The sequence below is a fragment of the Saccopteryx leptura genome, chromosome X (genome assembly GCF_036850995.1).
Source record: "Saccopteryx leptura isolate mSacLep1 chromosome X, mSacLep1_pri_phased_curated, whole genome shotgun sequence".
Taxonomy (NCBI): domain Eukaryota; kingdom Metazoa; phylum Chordata; class Mammalia; order Chiroptera; family Emballonuridae; genus Saccopteryx; species Saccopteryx leptura.
In genome coordinates, this window is record NC_089516.1 from 38,862,857 (window position 1) to 38,884,002 (window position 21,146).

Below are 21,146 nucleotides of genomic sequence, written 5' to 3' on the forward strand. Positions count from 1 at the left end.
ATATCTGCCTGACTCCTCTTTCTCCCCCAACTTCTAGCAGGAGGCAACTCAACAATTTCAGCACCAGACTGATGTGGGGTGCTGGCAGGATGGGAAGGTGATCTGAGGAGTCCCAGCTGAGTAAGCCAGGGGACGTGCCCTCAGCACATGGGAAGAGAACTTCCCCTTCCTGCCAACCCTGCACAGGTCATTGCCTATTCAGCTAAACTGCAGCCCCCCCTTGGATACAAGGAGGACAGAGCTCACCTTCCCCAATCACACCTTAACAAAGCCCAGGAATTTAAGAGGCCTCTCCACCATCAAAGTGAAGTTCCACCTGTCATCCCATTCACAGCTGGCCTCTTAGGGAAGAATGGCTTTCCTTAATTCTCACCCAACTTCAAAGGGGATACAGGATTTCCTAGAGGGGGAAATTCTGGAAGTTCAGGGTATAAACAAATACAGGAGCAGCTTGAGATTACCAGAACAGGCCCCCCCCCAATCACATCAGGTAGTTCACACGGAAGCAGAATTAATGTAGAAAACCAGAAAATTTAAATACTACAGTAGTCCCCACTTATTTGCAAGATATTCATTCCAAGACTCCTAGTGTGTGCCTGAAACCACAAACAGTACCAAACTCTATATATACTATGTTTTTTTTCCTATAGGAACACTTTTTCACTTAAAGGAAAAGCTGTTATAGTTATTATTAAGTAAAATAATGGTTAAACACAAGCTCTGTGATACCAAGAGTCAAAAGAAAAACTGTTGCGGTTATTATTAAGTAAAATAATGGTTACTTAAACACAAGCTCTGTGATACCAGGAGTCAAAGGAAAAACTGATGCGGTTATTATTAAGTAAAATAATGGTTACTTAAACACAAGCTCTGTGATACCAGGAGTGATCTGATAACAGAGACAGCTCCTAAGTGACTAACAGGCAGGGAGCGTCTACTCTGGACAATAGGATAATTCACGTCCCAAGTGGGACAAAATGGGATGGCTCAAGATTTCATCACACTGTTCAAAATGGTGTATAATTTAAAACTTATGAATTGTTGGTCCTGGCCGGTTGGCTCAGCGGTAGAGTGTCGGCCTGGCGTGCGGGGGACCCGGGTTCGATTCCCGGCCAGGGCACATAGGAGAAGCGCCCATTTGCTTCTCCACTCCCCCCCTCCTTTCTCTCTGTCTCTCTCTTCCCCTCCCGCAGCCAAGGCTCCATTGGAGCAAAGATGGCCTGGGCGCTGGGGATGGCTCCTTGGCCTCTGCCCCAGGCGCTAGAGTGTCTCTGGTCACAGCAGAGCGACCTCCCGGAGGGGCAGAGAATCACCCCCTGGTGGGCAGAGCTTCGCCCCTGGTGGGCGTGCCGGGTGGATCCCAGTCAGGCGCATGAGGGAGTCTGTCTGACTGTCTCTCCCCGTTTCCAGCTTCAGAAAAATACAAAAAAAAAAAAAAAAACTTATGAATTGTTTATTTCTGGAATTTTATATTTATTATTTTCAGAATGCAGCTGACTATGAGTAACAAACTGCAGAAAGTGAAACTGGATGAGAGGACTACTGGACTGCAAATTTTTAAGGAAATTCAAGATACTTCAAAGGAACTACGTAAGAAAAAGATTCCCAGAACCTGATATTAAATAAAAATTCAAGAGACGCAGTAAAAACAGAACAGACATCACTAACAAAATTAATAAGCTGGAAGAATCAAGGGAAGAACTTGCTTAAAACAGAACAAAAATCCAAAGAAATAGATATGATGAGTAAAATTAGAAAATGGAGAATAGACCCAAGAGAGCTATTATAGAAATAACAAGAGTTCCTGAAAGAGAAGCATTTTTTTAATAATAGATAAAAGTTCCTTGAGCTGAAAACAGTCTTGATGTTTCAGATTAAAAAGGCTCATGTAGCACTAACATTAACACAAAAGACATGTCCTGGGCATATCCTGGTGAGATTTCGGAACTCCAAGAATAAAGAGAAAAATCTTATCAATTTCCAAAACAGAGTAAGTTTCCAACAAAGGAGAGAGAAGTAGACAGCCTTCTCAAATCCATAACTCTGAACACTGAAGACAGAAGAATAACCATTACCATTATACGTTCTGAGATGAAGAGCCTGTGTTCCAAGCTAAATTCCTACACCTGACCAATAGATCACTCTAACATGAAGTTTAAAAGAAAGACATTTTCAGGCCCTGGCTGGTTGGCTCAGTGGTAGAGCGTCGGCCTGGCGTGCGGGGGACCCGGGTTCGATTCCCGGCCAGGGCACACAGGAGAAGCGCCCATTTGCTTCTCCACCCCGCCCCCTCCTTCCTCTCTGTCTCTCTCTTCCCCTCCTGCAGCCAAGGCTCCATTGGAGCAAAGATGGCCCGGCGCGCTGGGGATGGCTCCTTGGCCTCTGCCCCAGGTGCTAGAGTGGCTCTGGTCGCGGCAGAGCGACGCCCCGGATGGGCAGAGCGTTGCCCCTGGTGGGCGTGCCGGGTGGATCCCGGTCGGGCGCATGCGGGAGTCTGTCTGACTGTCTCTCCCCGTTTCCAGCTTCAGAAAAAAAAAAAAAAGAAAGACATTTTCAGATGTGTGAAGATTACCACCTCTATTCCCTTTCTGGTAAAAAAAAAAAAAAAAAAAAAAAAAAACTATTTGAGGAAGTATACCAGAAAAAATAATAATTAAATCAGAATAAATGTCCCAAGGTAAAGGAAACTTTTACCTGATGGACAGGAAATTTTTTAAATTTTATCATTAAATCTTTAAAAAATGCTAGTAATGTAGAAAAACTATGATACATATTAGAAAAATATTTTTAAAATCCAAGAAGCATTTTATAAGAAAATAGCTCAGAACTAAAACACCAAATGATTTCAACAAAATCCAGGAATCAAGCAATAGGGGTTGGAAAAGCGAAAGCATGCTAAACATCTCACTTTGAAAGAGTAAGATAAAAAAAATAAAAATAAATTTAAAAAAAGAAAAAGTAAGATAAAAAGTTATTATGTATTTAGCATTAGTAAAGTGATAGAGAAATTTAAGTCTAATTATGCTTGCTATCAATGTAAATGCAATTACCAACATAACTAATTACTGGTAGAAAATTTTTTTTAAAACTTGATCAAATTTTTCAAAGTCAATAAATAAGGGAATTAACAAGAAACAAACAAAAAATATAAAATAAGATGGAAGAAATTAGACCAAACATATTAGTTATCATAATGAATGTGAATGGGTCGGATTTCCCTGTAACAAAACAAAACAAAAAAACCAGACTTCCAAGTCTCCTTTTCTTCCAAAGTACTCATGTTGTAATGAAAAGAATGTGAGGTTTGGAATAAAGAAGGTCTGGCCATTTTACTCAACAATTTCCATCTGCATAAGTTCCCTGGAAACGGAGGGCTTGCGTAGGATACAAGCACTCAATGAAAGCAAATACATCAGGTAGGGAGGGCAAAAACATCTGCTTCAGAGAGAAGGGAGGAGGCAAGGAGACAAGGGAGGAGAGAAGGGAGGAGAGGAGAGAAGGGAGGAGGGGAAGGGTGCAGTCATCACTCACAGCCCTGCAGTACCCAGGAGCCACTGCTATTGTTTAGTTGTTGTTTTAAATAACTTCAAAGAGAAAATAGCTACCATTTTGCAGCCAGTCACACCAAGATTCCTAGCTATATCACCCTGAAGAATTTTCTCAAATCTCTGAGCCTCAATGTCTCCACCCACCAATTCTGACATCAATCAATACTCAACGACAAAGCTCTCCAGTAACCCGTCATCTCCCATATTCCAACCCTGCCATAACCCTGTACACCCAGCCTGGCACCGACTCCACCACTATCCTCCCTCTGCCTCTGCTTCAAATTTCCCACTCAGTCCTCTGAAACTCCCACTCCGGAGTTCAGCACTCCCCTATTTCTTCCCTCTCTCCTCAGGAACAATTCCCCTAGCTCTTGCCTTACTGGAGACTCAGCTCTGAGAACACTGCTTCTCCTGCAGGCCTCTGGAATGGTGGCTGTTGTTTTCTCTGGCACATGAATACCTTGGGGCCAGTAGGTAGAGGAGGTGTCCTCTGGACTCACCATTGCCAAACCAAGACTATTTCTCCCTCTTGTTAAAAAAAAATAAAATAGCCTGACCTGTGGTGGCGCAGTGGATAAAGCGTCAAACTGGAAACGTTGAGGTTGCCGGTTCAAAACCCTGGGCCTGCCTGGTCAAGGCACATATGGGAGTTGATGCTTCCTGCTCCTCCCCCCCTCCCCTCTCTGTAATGAATAAATAAAATCTTTAAAAAAAATTAATAAAAAAAAAATAAAATAAATAAGTAAAGAGGGAGGGAAATTCTGCTCTTTTTAAGACTGCTGGGTTGCTACGCACCTGTCACCTATAAGTCACTTTTCCTCATTTATGGAAGCACTTGGCTCAGAGCTTTACTTTCAACCCAGTTCTTGCCACCATCAACCTAGGTAACTTTGGCAATCTCTGAGCCCCTTCCAACACTCCAGTTTCCCACTTCCCCAATATCCTCACTTCCAGGGACCCCCCACTCCATACAGCCACTTGCCCACCCACTGCTATGGGGACATCGATGATCATTATCTCTAACTGCTTCTATCCCCCTCAACTAGCCTCAGGCTTATTTGTTCGACCTCCTAGACTTCCAAAACACTGAGGCCTCCATTCTGTTCCTTATTCATCAGCCACCCCCTTCCCTCCCTGTGCAGCTTCCATTCAGTCTGTCCTTACAACGGATTATATACCTATGCCACCAATAACTGATCAGTCTAAATCTTTTAAGTGATAAAACACACCCTCCGCCTGACCGGGCGGTGGCACAGTGGATAGAGCGTCGGACTGGGATGCGGAAGACCCAGGTTCAAGACCCCAAGGTCGCCAGCTTGAGCGTGGGCTCATCTGGTCTGAGCAAAAGTTCACCAGCCTGGACCCAAGGTCGCTGGCTCAAGCAAGGGGTTACTCGGTCTGCTGAAGGCCCGTGGTCAAGGCACATATGAGAAAGCAATCAATGAACAATAAAGGTGTTGCAACGTGCAACGAAAAACGAATGATTGATGCTTCTCATCTCTCCGTTCCTGTCTGTCTGTCCCTGTCTATCCCTCTCTCTGACTCGCTCTCTGTAAAAAAAACAAAACAAAAAAAACACACCCTCCTTTTTATTAACCATTCAACAATGTGCAACAGAAACAAAACAAAAACAAAAAAGAAAACTACAGCAGTTGAATCCATATTTGAATTCTTTGTGGGTTCCCTCAATAGCATTCCCAGATTTAATCATCATTACCATTTGGGTCTAAGTATCTCTAGCTGCACCACTTGGCATTACCCCCATCTACCACTGCAATCATCCCAGTTACTCATTATATTCGTTAGTTGCAATTCACCAGTGAAAGCCTGTTTTGTGTACACATATCAAGTTTTTCTATTCAATTTAATGTTCACCATTTTCCCGACTAATATAAATGTGTATGATTACTCTTGAACAGGTCATAGGGTTCCAAAATAAAAAGGTATACTTTGATTCTGTTTCTATTTTGTTTGTTAGTTTATTTTGTTCACTAGACTCCACATATAAGTGAAATTATGTACTTGTCTTTCTCTGACTGGCTTATTTCACTAAGCATAATATTCTCCAGGTCCATCCATGCTTTCTAAAAGGGTAAGATGTCCTTCTTTAGTACAAGTGAGTAGTATTCCATTGTGTAAATGCACCACAGCTGTTTTATCCACTCATCTTCAGGTAGACACTTAAGGCTGCTTCCAAACCTTGGCTACTGTAAATAACGCTGCAGTGAACATAGGGGCGCACATATTCTTTTGCATTATTGTTTCAGGTTTCTTTAGATATATTCCCAGGACTGGAATTGCTGGGTCATATGTCCATTCCATTTTTAACTTTGTTTGAGAAAGAGAGAGACAGGGACAGACAGAGAGGAAGGGAGAGAGATGAGAAGCATGAACTTGTTGTTGCGGCACCTTAGTTGTTCACTGATTGCTTTCTCATAGGTGCCTTGACTGGGGGGGGGGGGGGGCTCCAGCTAAGCCAGTGACCCCTTGCTCAAGCCAGCAACCTTTGGGCTCAAACCAACAACCATGGGGTCATATCTGTGATCCCACACTCAAGCTGGCGACCCCACTCAAGCTGGTGAATCCACACTCAAGCCAGCCACCTGAGGGCTTTGAATGTGGGTCCTCAGCATACCAGGCAAACGTTCTAGCCACTGCACAACCACCTGGTCATGCCATTTTTAATTTTTTGAGGTAATTCCATATTGCTTTCTACAGTGGCTGCAACAGTCTGCATTCTCGCCAACAGTGCACAAGGGTTCCCTTTTCTCCACATCCTTGCCAACACATATTATTTGTTGATTTATTGATGACAGTAATTCTGAGAGGTGTAAGGTAATTTAAAAAGGTATACTTTGAGAAGTCTCCCTCCCACACTTGTCCCTAGTCACGTAATCCCCTCACAATAAGAAATCATTTTATTAGTTTATTGTTCATCATTCAGTTTCTTTATGCATATACAAAGATACTCTTATTTCACCTTATTTTCTCCCACAAAAGGTAAATAGTATGTACTCTTGTCAGTATCTTGCTTTCTTCACTTAACAAATCCTGGAGATCTTTCATCTAATAGTTTTTCCATACAATATAGTCTTTCCACATATTCCCATATAGGACTTCCTCATTATTTTAAACTGCCAGGGTTCTTCTGAATGCATATACTCCATTTAACCAGCTAATTATGGTCTTCTTTATCACTATCAATAACTTTATTATCATTTGGTATTTGATGTTCTTAAATTTTGTTGATTTTGTTCATTGTTCTTGTGTTACTTGAAAAAATAATTATTAGCTTTTGGTATGGAAATACCAAAGTCTGATTCATAATGACACTTTTTATGATTACATAAAGTAAATACATTGAATTTTTTTTTATCAAGCCCTACATAGGCAAGGCCACCATCCACACAGAATACAGGGCTACTGGGGTTATACAATTCTCATCCAGTCTACCCAGTATGCCATCCACAGTGCCAGGCACTGTTTTAAGTACCTTACCTGTTTTAACTCATTAAATTCTCATAACAACAGTATTAGGCAGATACTATATTAGGTAAATACTACTATTACCTCATTTTTTAAATAAAGAGACTGAAGTCAAGTAACTTGCCAAAGATCACACAACTAGTAAGTTGAAGAGCTAAGATTCAAACTCAGTCTGCCTCCAGAGCCCATTTTCTTTGCCACTAGTACAACTTATAGGACCAACTTAAAGGTACAACTTAAAAAGAAAAAGTGTTAGGGTGTGTTAGGGTTCCAGGGAGTGTAGTATGATATTTACTGCTATTCAACTCAGATCAAGTCATTTAATCTTGCAGAGCCTCAGTTTCTCATCTGTAAAATGGGAATGGGGACAAAGGGAGCATGACCTCATAAGGAAGTTGGGAAGACGACAATGATACCAAATACAAGTCAGACAGAGTGAACTGGTGCATTCTGAGCAATGTCTTAAAGTTGCCTTGAAATACTATGAATACTCATTAAAGCTCAGAATTGACAGAGGGTGGTAAAAGAAACTCACTGTGTCTAAGTTTCATCATGATGATCCACTTAAAAGGAGATAGGTTCAAATCTGCAGGCTTTCTTCTTCCTGTCAGAATGGAAAAAGAAGACAGGAGTGCGGAATCACAATGCTACAAGCCTCCTCTGAGCCCACAAAAAGCAAAATAAAATGTTAAAAAACATGACAAGGAAGCCCTAACAGTGAGAGAATCTGGGAAAAGGGACGATACTGAAGCTTGGTATAACTGAATGTACACAGGGAAAGCAGTATCACAGGACCCAAACAGAGGCTAGCTCTAACCTCTCTTCCTGGGTGGGGTCAATGCCACAATTCATCAGATGGGGTCCTTGCTCCTCAATGCTCCACCCTGTAGGTAAGGGAATAGCACTAAACCTCTCTACACTGAGGGGAGAGAGTATGTTAGGACGACCTATTCCCACAGTAGGTATTAATAATAGTTCTTTTCCCAAGTAGGGAGTTCTGTGTCTCACCTACTCTAAAAGGGGGTAAGGACCAATCCTAGGAAGAGGGGCCTCATTGTCTATGTGGACTGAGGTCAATGAAAAATCTTGAGGGAGGGAAGAAAATCTGTGCCTGCACATGTTGTTGGGGTCTGTTCCTTGGTAACTGGGAGGGGGTGGACAGAATATCTCTGTCCTTTTAGTCTGGGATGGAGAGGAACTGAGAAAACTGATACAGTGGCTGTGTACATATCTGCTGCATGAGGAAGCAAGGAAGGTCTGTACATCTCTTAGTTGTACAGAGGGTGGTCCTGGGACTCTACCCTGGGGTGGCCTGTGGGGTGGGACTTATATGTCTGTCTTTACTACAAGGTAACATTAGTGCCACCTATCCCAGCTTTGCGTGAGTGGGGTCTGTACCTTGCCTGCTGTGGGCTATTCTATACCCTTCCATGGGAGGTGGGGTGGAAAAGATCTATTTATCTTTTATGTGGGTTGAAGTCAGCAGTGTATTAGCACTGAAGGGAATAGGATCTCTGGTTCTCTGCAGGGAGATGTGCATGGCAACCCAGCTGTAACAGATTGGCCCTTACACTTGAGGGTGGGTCCTGTGTTTTCACCCTGGATGGAGAGAAAGAGATCTAAGCTCCTCTACAGCTGTCTAAATGGAGTGGGGCCGCATCTCTGTACCCCACAAGATTGCATCTGGGCGTATGTCCACGTGCGGAGCTACCTCTGCCTTTCATCTGGGCCCTGGGCCCTTAACCCAAGAACCGAGCCTGCTCTTTACCTCTTTATTCCTGGATGGAGGGCGCCTCTTGTTTCACCTCAAAAAAAACTGCGCTTGCCGCGCCACCTGAGGGGTGAGTGCTCACTACTAAAAAGGAGTCGTCTCTTACCTCCACTTCCGGCGGAGATCTGAGAGTAGAGGACCGCAACACAGCACACTCAGCCCAGACGCTGCTCTCCGGCCGCTTCTTTCCGACTTCCGGATCCCAGCCTCTGGGCTGCAGCTCCGAGGCACTTGCACTCCAAGGGGGCCGGGCTTCGGGCTGACAGCTCGCGCCAGCCCGTCCCTTTCCTGCGGCCGCTAGGGCCCCGCCTCCCGGCCGCCTCCTAAGGTAAGGAAATAGTTGAGGGGGGAGGAGGGAAGTGGGGAAGGAGGAGGAAACGGGAGGGGTTAGCGGCGGCTTGACTGATGTGGCCGTACTTGTAAACCAAGATCTTCTCTCTGCGGTCCTCTGCCTAGGCCTAAATATGCCTGTTCCGAAACTTAATGACCAGGCGATAATCAGGAGCGCTTCAGACGAGGGGGACGGTCAGTGTCTTTGTCTACAGTGGAAGATGGATACTGGCAGGGTGTGAGAAAATGGCCGCCCGAGTCACATGTCTTGCCGAGTATTCCCCACCTGAAGTGACTCGGTTAGCTGTTTGCAGCAACCTTCCTGGCTTGTAGGACCTCAGACAAACCTGTAGGAAGCCACTCCCAGGTCTTTCTGAAGAAGCTAAGATTCATGGCAAGGCCCAGGAGAGGAACAACTGGAAGCCTCTCCCACCGGTTTGCCCTCATTCCCCTCCTCCTTCCTCCTTCCCTCAGGCCTGGGAGTAGCCCTGCAGAAGGGAATAGATTTCTGTCTCTGGAGTGGAGACATGTAACAGTTTCTTCAGAAACTATCTGGAGGAGCTCCTCGCCTGACTGGAGAATTGAGGTCTCCCCCTAATTCTAGCCGCTCCTTCTGTGATAAGCTGCCCAAGAACTATAAAACTTAGCATTAGCAACGCCATTTTAAACCGGAAAAGTCAGGCCTCTTATCCCCTCCATTCTTTGGAGAAAGGAAAGAGAAGAATGCAGGAACTTCCTGGCTTACAAGGTGTTCGTCAAATAAATTTGTAAATATGATATATATGTTGGCTCGCTTATAGTTTGTATTGTGGGGGGGCGGACAGGCTGTAAGCAGGCCAGGTCATTAGAGCCTAAGGCTTAGTTTTAAGACCAGGGGTCCCCAAACTTTTTACACAGGGGGCCAGTTCACTGTCCCTCAGACCGTTGGAGGGCCGGACTATAAAAAAAAAAAAACAACTATGAACAAATCCCTATGCACACTGCACATACCTTATTTTAAAGTAATAAAACAAAATGGGAACAAATACAGTATTTTAAAATAAAGAACAAGTAAATTTAAATCAACAAACTAACCAGTATTTCAATGGGAACTATGGGCCTGCTTTTGGCTGACATGGTCAATGTACTCCTCTCACTGACCACCAATGAAAGAGGTGCTCCTTTCGGAAGTGCTGCGGGGCTGGATAAATGGCCTCAGGGGGCCGCAGTTTGGGGACCCCTGTTTAAGACTAAGCTTTTCCCCACACCCTTGACTGTTGCATGATGTAGGGTGGTGCACTCTCATGAGGAATCCCATTATGCCTCAGATAAGTGACTTTGTATCAGAGACTTTCTTGTTTGTATATTGGATTAAAGGTTTTGATTTCTATAAGGCCAGTAGTCAAGGCCACCATCACAGCCGCCTGGCCCATGCAGGTTCGTGTTGGATTTGGACAGACGGTAATGAAACAACAGAGCCAAAAACTGGTGGGCCATCATCTTTAATCCTAGCTTGTACCTGGAGAGCAAGTAAAAACACACACTGGGCTCCAAAACCCATTCATTCAGTGCTCACAAAGCTACTGACTTATCCAAGTTTCCTGGAATCAAAGGTGTCTACCTCACCAGCCTTACTCACGTCTGTTCCCCATCTCCTTCTCTCTGCACAAACTCTGCACTAACTGGCTTCTGTTTCAGCACGCCGCTATCTTGACTGCTTCTTCTGGCCTCCTCCACGTGGCCTTTCTCTGCTCTCCTCTAATGCTAATCTCAGGAACTGAGAGCAAGCTCCCGGTCTGCCCCACTTTATAGTATAGAAATCAAAACCTTTAATCCAATATACAAATAAGGAAGTCTCTGATACAAAGTCACTTATCTGAGGCATAATGGGATTCCTCATGAAAGTGCACCACCCTATATCAAAAAGGGTAGGAAAGGCTTAGTCCTAAAACCAAGCCTTAGGCTATAAGAATCATGCCTCCTTTCAACCTGTCCCCCCCATCCAATGCAAACTATAAGCGAGCAAACATATATATCATATTTACAAACTTATTTGACCAACACTAGCTAATTAATAAATTCCTCAAAAATTCATCTGGATTTGGTGTCTTAGGGGAACTCGCAGGTTACATTACAACACTTGGGGGCTCCAGTGAGATTCTGGTGTTCTGCATTGTGGGTCAAATAAGTTTGCAAATATGATGTATATGTTTGCTCGCTTATAGTTTGCATTTGGTGGGGGGACAGGCTGTAAGCAGGCAGCGTCCTTATAGCCTAAGGCAGGGGTCCCCAAACTTTTTACACAGGGGGCCAGTTCACTGTCCCACAGACCATTGGAGGGCCGGAAACATAAAAAAAACTATGAACAGGCCCTGGCCGGTTGGCTCAGTGGTAGAGTGTCGGCCAGGCGTGCAGGAGTCCTGGGTTCGAGTCCCGGCCAGGGCACACAGGAGAAGCGCCCATCTGTTTCTCCACCCCTCCCCTCCCCCTCTCCTTCCTCTCTGTCTCTCTCTTCCCCTCTTGCAGCCAAGGCTCCATTGGAGCAAAGTTTGCCTGGGCGCTGAGGGTGGCTCTATGGCCTCTGCCTCAGGCACTAGAATGGCTCTGGTTGCAACAGGCAACGGCCCAGATGGGCGGAGCATCGCCCCCTGGTGGGCATGCCAGGTGGATCCCGGTTGGGCGCATGCAGGAGTCTGTCTGACTGCCTCCCTGTTTCCAGCTTCAGAAAAATACAAAAAAAAAAAACCTATGAACAAATCCCTATGCACACTGCACATATCTTATTTTAAAGTAAAAAAAAACAATACGGAACAAATACAATATTTTTTTGGACTCCTGCATGCCAGGCCGACGCTCTACCACTGAGCCAACCAGCCATGGAAAAAACAATATTTAAAATAAAGAACAAGTAAATTTAAATCAACAAACTGACCAGTATTTCAATGGGAACTATGCTCCTCTAATTGACTACCAATGAAAGAGGTGCCCCTTCCGGAAGTGCGGCGGGGGCTGGATAAATGGCCTCAGGGGGCCACATGCAGCCCACAGGCTGTAGTTTGGGGACCCCTGGCCTAAAGCTTAGTTTTAAGACTAAGCTTTTCCCACCCTTTTAATACTAAGATCTTCTCAACACTAAGCTTTTCCCCACACCCTTGATCAGTTTTTGCCCATGGGCCAGATTACAAAGAAAACTTTTTTCACAGGCCGGACAAAATATTAAAATTAAAAAATGTTAAATACAGCCTGACCTGTGGTGGTGCAGTGGATAAAGCGTCGACCTGGAAATGCTGAGGTCGCCGGTTCGAAACCCTGGGCTTGCCTGGTCAAGGCACATATGGGAGTTGATGCTTCCAGCTCCTCCCCCTTCTCTCTCTCTGTCTCTCCTATCTCTCTCTGTCTCTCCCTCTCCTCTCTAAAATGAATAAATAAAAAAAATTAAAAAAAAAGATGTTAAATACAAAAACGATTCATTTAATTAAACAAAATTTTTTATATAATTTGTTTATGAATAAATATGAGTGAAAAATTTTTAATATATAATATTATTTTAATAAAAATATAATTACATACCATATAAATATCCAAAATGTATCACAATCAATCAAAACAATATTTAATTAATAGAATGAGCTTGAAGGGGTTATATCGCAAATAAAACAATTACTTCGTTTTACAAACAGCCTGGACATATTTTCAGTTATCAACTGCAGCTATGCTACAATGCCACTTGATTCAGCACACTTGACCACAAAAAATAACGAACTGTTTGACCTTGGGTGCGCACTGGCAAACTCCGCCTAAAAGAATGTGGGGTTCACATCACTGCTAAACGTCAAACAGTTCATATAGAGTATAAACGAGTACAGGCCCTGGCCGCTTGGCTCAGTGGTAGAGCGTCGGCCTGGCATGCGGAGGTCCCGGGTTCGATTCCCGGCCAGGGCACACAGGAGAAGCACCCATCTGCTTCTCCACCCCTCCCCCTCTCCTTCCTCTCTGTCTTCCCCTCCCGCAGCCAAGGCTCCATTGGAGCAAAGATGGCCCGGGCGCTGGGGATGGCTCCTTGGCCTCTGCCCCAGGCGCTAGAGTGGCTCTGGTCACAACAGAGCAACGCCCCGGAGGGGCAGAGCATCGCCCCCTGGTGGGCAGAGCGTCGCCCCCTGGTGGGCGTGCCGGGTGGATCCCGGTTGGGCGCATGCGGGAGTCTGTCTGACTGTCTCTCCCCGTCTCCAGCTTCAGAAAAATACAGAAAAAAAAAACAAAACGAGTACAAAAGTTGAAAATCTTTATAATGGAATTTTTTTAAAAAATAAAGAACTATCGCAAATCCATTTGACCAATTATTGGAAGTTAACCCTAGGTTAGTCACACGCAGAATTCTTTTCCACGTATCACTATCTTCTTAAATATCTTGATTTCCAATAATCAAAGACACTTCCGCCGGGCCCTGGCCAGTTGGCTCAGTGGTAGAACATCGGCCTGGCGTGCAGGAGTCCCAGGTTCGATTCCTGGCCAGGACACACAGGAGAAGTGCCCATCTGCTTCTCCACCCCTCCCCCTCTCCTTCCTCTCTCTCTCTCTCTCTCTTCCCTTCCCGCAGCCAAGCCTCCATTGGAGCAAAGTTTGCCCGGGCGCTGAGGATGGCTCTGTGACCTCTGCCTCAGGCGCTAGAATGGCTCTGGTTGCAACAGAGCAACGCCCCAGATGGGTGGAGCATCGCCCCCTGGTGGGCATGCCGGGTGGATCCCGGTTGGGCGCATGCGGGAGTCTGTCTGACTGCCTCCCCGTTTCCAACTTCAGAAAAATACAAAAATAAAATAAAATAAAGATACTTCTGCTTCTGAGTAGCTGAGATTTTAAAGTAGTGGAGAATATTAAAAATTTAATCACAAGCCATATAAACTCATTACGCGGGCCAGATCCAGCCCGCGGGCCATATGTTGGCCATGCCTGCCCTTGACTGTTGCATGAAGTGGGGTGGTGCACCCTTATGAGGAATCCCATTTATGCCTCAGATAAGTGGCTTTGTATCAGAGACTTCCTTATTTGTATACTGGCTTAAAGGCTTTAATTTCTACACTATAAAATGAGGGAGACCAGGGGCTCTCTCTCTCAGATCCTGTCATCAGATTTGCAGAGGAGGCAGCCAAGATGGCAGAGTGCTGAAGGAGAAACCAGTTTATGCAGAGAGAAGGAAATGAGGGACAGAGGTGCATAAGGGTGAATAAGGCTGGTGAAGTAGAAACCTTTGATTCTAGGAAAACTCAGATAAGTCCGTGGCTTTGGGAGCCCTGAATGGAAAGGAAAGTGTTTTTCCACTGTGTGTATTTTCTCGAGTGCGAGCTAGGATTAAAGGTAATGGCCCACCAGTTCTTGGCTCCATTGTTTCATTCAAGTCAAATGAAACATTCCATCTGTCCGAATCAAATGTGAACCTGCCCAGGCCAGGCGGCTGTGATGGTGGCCGCGGCTACTAGCCAGACACATGTCACCCTGTAGAGAAACCCAGACAAGCTGACCTCTCCGGAACTTTGCCTGACCCCGTTGGATCTCTAGGAGAGGCACCCCCTGAGATGTTCCAGGGCTCCAGTTTTCCTGTGGGTCTCGGACAACTTCTCGGCAGACACCTCCCAGTCCCTAAAATTTGATGATTTGGCAGAGAAATCAAGGAGTGTAAATTCTGACCTCCAGAGGTAAGTAAAGCAAATCTTTCGCTTTACTGAATTCTAGCTTTCTGCTTTGAATTCTAGCTTTTCTGTTTGTGACTAGTCAATCTGGAACTATTGCGAAAAAGGATCAGACGCGATCAGACTTACGCAATAGGCTCTCCAGGGTCAAGATGTTGGCGGAGAGTTAAGTCCTGCCTCGGACTTCCCAAGACATATTTGTTTGTGCTCTCAGGGAAGACTAGTGGGGACGTCTGTTTGTGGGGACGTCTGTTCGAAGGCACTTAGTGAGGACTCAGTCCTGCCTCGGACTTCCCTGGACATGTCTTCTTGTGCTCTCAGGGAAGGCAATTAGTGGGGACAAAGTTAACTTCCTGCCTCAGACTTCCCAGGACACCTTTTTGCTATCTATCTGTAAAGCCAGTATCCAAAGCCACCATCACAGCTGCCTGGCACGTGCAGGTTCGCATTGGATTCGGACAGTCGGTAAAGAAACAACGGAGCCACAAACTGGTGGGCCATCATCTTTAATCCTAGCTTGCACCCGGCGGGCAAGTAAAAACACACAATAGGCTCCAAAACCCACTCACATTCAGTGCTCACAAAGCTACTGACTTATCCGAGTTTCCTAGAATCAAAGGTTTCTAGCTCACCAGACTATTCACCTTTGTTCCCCATCTCCTTCCTTCTCTCTGCACAAACTGGCTTCTCACTCAACACTCTGCCATCTTGGCTGCTTCTCCTGGCCTCCTCCACGTGGCCTCTCTCTGCTCTCTGCTCTCTCCTCTAATGTTAATCTCAGGAACTAAAAGCAAGCTCCCGTCTGCCCCCATTTTTATACTGTAGACATCAAAACCTTTAATCTAATATACAAAATAGGGAAGTCTCTAATACAAAGTCACTTATCTGAGGCATGATGGGATTGCACCAACCCACATCAAAAAGGGTGGGAAAGGCTTAGTCCTAAAACCAAGCCCCAGGCTACAAGGATCCTGCCTGCCCACAGCCCGCCCCCAACACACATTAATATCACCTGGGCTACAGGCTTCTATGTGGGCAGCGCCATCTTTAACAAAGTGAGCATAATATATTTTATCTGCCCAACACTGTCCATGTTGAGATCCTGTTTGTTGGGCAGATAAAATGTATTATGCTCACTTTGTTAAAGAGGCCGTTGCCCAGGTGATATTAATGTGTGTTGAGAATCTTTGTAGCCTGGGGCTTGGTTTTGGGATTAAGCCTTTCCCACCCTTTTTGCTGTGGGGTGGTACAATCCAATCATGCCTCAGAGAAGTGACTTTGTATTAGAGACTTCCCTATTTTGTATATTGGATTAGAGGTTGTGAAGCTACAATATAAAATGGGGGTGGAACGGGAGCTTGGGCTCTTGGTTCCTGAGGTTAGCATGAGAGAGCAGAGAGAGTAGAGCCAGCAGCGGAAGGAGGCCACGTGGAGGAGGCCAGGAAAAGCAGCCAAGATGGCGGAGTGCTGAGTGAGATGCCAGTTTGTACAGAGTTTGTATCTGGGATAAGGAAGGAGATGGGGAACTGAGGAGAATAAGGCTGGTGAGCTAGAAACCTTTGATTCTAAGAAACTCGGATAATTCAGTGGCTTTGTGAGCACTGAATGTGATTGGGTTTTGGAGCCCAGTGTGTACTTTTACTTGCCCGCTGGGTGCAAGCTAGAATTAAAGACTATGGCCCACCAGTTTGTGGCTCCGTTGTTTCTTTACCGACTGTCCGAATCAAATGCGAACCTGCATGGGCCGGGCTGCTTTGATGGTGGCCCTGGCTTCTGGCTTTACACTGTTCTTTGCTCTTACTGTTTCTATTTAAAAACCCCTGAGTGATTGGTGTGTAAATGGGGATCTCTGGTGCCTGCACCTGAGTTTACGCAGTCAGGCGAGCATCTGGGAGGCTCCTGACGGGGCATCCCCCTTCCCTGTGTCTAAAAGTCAAGTGTAAACATAAATAGCAAATTGTCTGTTTTGTAGGTTCTCTTTGTTTCTCAGGAAAATCTCTGGTGCGATTTCAATTGGATATTTCTGGCTTAAAACCAGAGGGCAGAAGTGACGGGAAATTCATAAACTCCATATGGTTTAGTGGCTGTCTGCAGGAAGCTAAGGGAAACCTTTTCCATCTCCAGGTCTGGGGTATATACTGAATGCCTATACTAAAGAGAGCTAATATTCCAAGGTGGACTCAGCAGATGGTTGTCACTTTTGAAAGGCAACTCTGAGAAAACCATTCTAAAGCCCACAAATTATAAAAAATAGCAAAGCAAAATTCATAGAAATATTATATTGCTTAAAGCTAAAACTAACTAAAGACCTAAGACAGTGCTGGAGGAAGTATAGAGTAGAAAAGATTAGAACTTTTCTTTTTTTTATAATTTTATTTTATTTTATTTATTTATTTTTTACAGAGACAGAGAGAGAGTCAGAGTGAGGGTTAGACAGGGACAGACAGACAGGAATGGAGAGATGAGAAGCATCAATCATTAGTTTTTCGTTGCACATTGCGACACCTTAGTTGTTCATTGATTGCTTTCTCATACGTGCCTTGACCATGGGCCTTCAACAGACCCAGTAACCCCTTGCTTGAGCCAAGGACCTTGGGTCCAAGCTGGTGAATTTTTGCTCAATCAGATGAGCCCTTGCTCAAGCCGGCGACCTCGGGGTTTCAAACCTGGGTCTTCCGCATCCCAGTCGGATGCTCTATCCACTATGCCAATGCCTGGTCAGGCTAGATTTTTCTTTAAAGAATCTTAGAGAAAGCAAAGGGAACAGGCCAGACAGAAATGTTTGGAAAAGAACAAACCATGGGTGTGGACCTTGCTGGTTATCAGTTCCTTGAAATGAACTGCAGCTCCAGGAAGGAGAATGACTGATGGGATCATGAGTGATAGATGATCAGTGATGGGATTATCAAGGACAAACCCTCCGGCTCCCTCTTCCCTCCCCCTCCCTAAGACATGAAAGCCACATTGGCCCTCCATAGGTTAGGAGTAGTGACTTGTCACCCTCCACTGTTGTGGGGAAAGTTGTGTGAAAGAGAATGAGTACGGAATGAATGAGACTGACACTGGGAGAGGGTTCCGACTCTCCCACAGGGCCAAAGCAAGTGTTGGGACCCCTGCAAATTTCCCCTATCCTTCCCCAATTTCTTTTTTTTTTTTCCTGAAGCTGGAAACGGGGAGAGACAGCCAGACAGACTCCCGCATGCGCCCGACTGGGATCCACCCGGCATGCCCACCAGGGGGCGACGCTCTGCCCCTCCGGGGCGTCGCTCCGCCGAGACCAGAGCCACTCCAGCGCCCGGGGCAGAGGCCAAGGAGCCATCCCCAGCGCTGGGCCATCCCGGCTCCAATGGAGCCTCAGCTGCGGGAGGGGAAGAGAGAGACAGAGAGGAAGGAGGGGGATGGGGGTGGAGAAGCAAATGGGCGCTTCTCCTATGTGCCCTGGCCGGGAATCGAACCCGGGTCCCCCGCACGCCAGGCCGACGCTCTACCGCTGAGCCAACCAGCCAGGGCCCTTCCCCAATTTCTTCATGTGGCATAATTGTTGTCTAATGTGGGAGGCATGAGGTTCACAGGGGAGACCCAGTGCTTTAGCCATGATGGTCAAGAATTGTAAGAAAGGGTTCTCAAGGGATTTCAGGGTTACTATGTCCCCAGGGAAATTAAGGACCTCGTGTGAACTAGAATAGCCCATTGTTGGGAAAATGAGTTTGTAAAATTTGGGGTTTTTTAGTTTGCTACTTTTATTGTTAAAAATAGCACTGGGAAGCCACGTGTGTGCTTGCCCTCAGAGCAGGGCAGTTGATTGCAAGTGGTGGATTGGATTACATTCCTACTTGGGAGGGGCCATTGTTTTGCTAATGTCTGCTGGAGAAGAGGTAGAGAAAGAAGCCATGTTTACAAAAAGAAAAAAAAAGGAAAAAGTGGCAGCAGGGATAGTGCCATCTCCATAGTGTTCAGGCCCCCCCCCTCCCCCCGCTGCACTTACTTATGTTTCAAGCAGCAGTGCCAAATGGCATTTCCTCACGCAGCTCCTGGGGCCTGCTCCCCCTTAGGCACCAGAAATTCCAGGCATCCCAACCAATTCCCTTAAAATGACTTAATGTTGTAAAGCACTGTACGTCAAAAAGAGGGTTAGCATCTCTTATGCCAGCTGGATAGCTACAAAATAGTGAGTGCATTTTGATCATTCCTTATTTTCTCAGTAAATCAGTGGTTCATTGAGGGGTAGTAGTTTACAATCCTCTGTTGGTCAAATAAGTTTTTTTTTTAATTTTATTTATTCATTTTAGAGAGGAGAGAGAAAGGGAGAGAGAGAGACAGAGCGGGAGAGAGAGAGAGAGAAGGTGGGGAGGAGCTGGAAGCATCAACTCCCATATGTGCCTTGACCAGGCAAGCCCAGGGTTTTGAACCGGCGACCTCAGCATTTCCAGGTCGACGCTTTATCCACTGCGCCACCACAGGTCAGGCTGGTCAAATAAGTTTTTAAATATGACATATATGTTTGCTCGCTTATAGTTTGCATTGTGTGTGTGTGGGGGGGGGGGGACAGGCTGTAAGCAGGCAGGATTCTTATAGCCTAAGGCTTGGTTTTAGGACTAAGCCTTTCCCACCCTTTTTGATGTGGGGTGGACTTTGTATCAGAGACTTCTCTATTTTGTATATTGGATTAAAGGTTTTGATTTCTGCACTATAAAGTGGGGCAGACCAGGAGCTTGCTCTCTTGGTTCCTAAGATTAGCATTAGAGAGGAAAGCAGAGAAGGGCCACATGGAGGAGGCCAGGAGAAGCAGCCAAGATGGTGGAGTGCTGCGTGAGAAGCCAGTTTGTGCAGAGAGAAGGAAGGAGATGGGGAACAGAGGTGAATAAGTCTGGTGAGCTAGAAACCTTTGATTCTAGGAAACTTGGATAAGTCAGTAGCTTTGTGAGCACTGAATGTGAGTGGGTTTTGGAGCCCAGTGTGTGTTTTTACTTGTCCGCCATGTGCAAGCTAGGATTAAAGATGATAGCCCACCAGTTCTTGGCTCCATTGTTTCTTTACCAACTGTCCAAATCCAATGCGAACCTGCATGAGCCAGGCAGCTGTGATGGTGGCCTTGGATACTGGCTTTACAGTACTAAATTTGTACTAATAATGAGACATATAAAATTGTATAGTCTGCCAAATACGAAGACTTTCTTTTATACCAAGGATCCGTTGTTGTGGAAAAATATTTTCTATGTTAGAAATGTGTATATTATTTCAAGAGTCTTTTGTTAATTCTCCTTTTTATTTGAAATTTCACAGCCCTGTGATGTTGAAATCTTGGTTTAAATATTAGGATATATGTAATGATTATTAATGATATCTTTTTATACGGTGTATAAAATGTTCAGCTTATTATCATTTCTGAAGCAGTTAAAGGGGTAAGGTCCAGTCTGCTCATGAGCGTGTAGACCGTGGAAGCAGTATTGTTCAATATTAAGTCACCAAACCCAGAGTGACAAATATTACTATTGATTAGCTTAACAGTAGAATTCTCAACATAGTAGGTGGAAAGGAGAAAATAGATGACTAATTGTGGTAGTAGGAAACATTTAAGTTTTGTGCCCAAATTAAAAGGGCTAAAGGATGTGAACAGAAATCTATTTCTCTTGAGCTTTTTAGACATTATCTGTTAGGGTGCATAAAGTTATAGCATAAATAAAGTATGTTTTCTTAGAATGTAAAAGGGATTTATGACTAAGTAGACTATAAGATTTATTTTATGAAGTATTGGTCATTTCAGTTGGTGCTTTTAACTAGATCTTTAGAATTTGAGGCATAGATATAATAGAGCATAGTTTAAATCCTTTTTTCCCAAGTGACCTATAGAATTAAAAAGTTCAGAATCCCCTTTCCTGGGGAAGCCTCGAGCCCTAACAGGACTGTTAGAATCTGTACTGTACATTCGCTGCCCCACTTAGGACAACCAAGACCACCTCGAGAAAATGTTTCTGGTGCTTGGCCTAAGTGAGACCTTAATACTCAAACAGGACAGGAAATTTTGGATACTTCCCACCAGTTTCTGTTTGCCAGGATCAGGGAAGATACTAAGGAAAAGAACGATAAATTTGTCTAATGTGTCAGAAGTTATTCAGGAGCCTCAAAAGACCCCTACAGTTTTCTTAGAGTACGTAAAGCTTACAGAGTCTATGCACCTCTAGACCCAGAGGCACCAGAAAATACTAAGGCAGTCAACTTAGCCTTTACATAACATTCAGCTCTAGAAATTAGAAAGGAAATGCATTATAAGTTTTTAATAAAGTAGAAACATCAGCTGCTAAAAAAACAACAACAACAAAAAAAAAAAAACCTAAGCATTTCAGAAGG

General features: G+C 44.9%; 1 protein-coding gene and 1 long non-coding RNA gene across 3 annotated transcripts in view; one reads left to right on the forward strand and one right to left on the reverse strand.

Moving 5' to 3' along the window:
* The window catches only part of GNL3L (G protein nucleolar 3 like), a 30,482-nt gene extending 21,439 nt beyond the window's left edge, over positions 1-9,043 (reverse strand). Inside the window, exons 1-2 of one of the 2 annotated variants that reach the window (XM_066356839.1) lie at positions 8,912-9,043; positions 7,570-7,638 (exon numbers count right to left, since the gene is read on the reverse strand). In XM_066356839.1, the coding sequence (XP_066212936.1) occupies positions 7,570-7,588 (19 nt within the window). In that variant the 5' untranslated portion in view covers positions 7,589-7,638; positions 8,912-9,043. Of the gene's footprint in view, positions 1-7,569; positions 7,639-8,802; positions 8,854-8,911 lie in introns of those variants that run through there. The other variant, XM_066356840.1, reaches the window with a different exon arrangement.
* Positions 9,013-21,146, forward strand: part of LOC136385680 (uncharacterized) — a 48,098-nt gene continuing 35,964 nt past the window's right edge. The window contains exon 1 of the long non-coding RNA XR_010747857.1: positions 9,013-9,133. This is a non-coding gene — a long non-coding RNA (uncharacterized lncRNA). The remainder of the gene's footprint in view (positions 9,134-21,146) is intronic.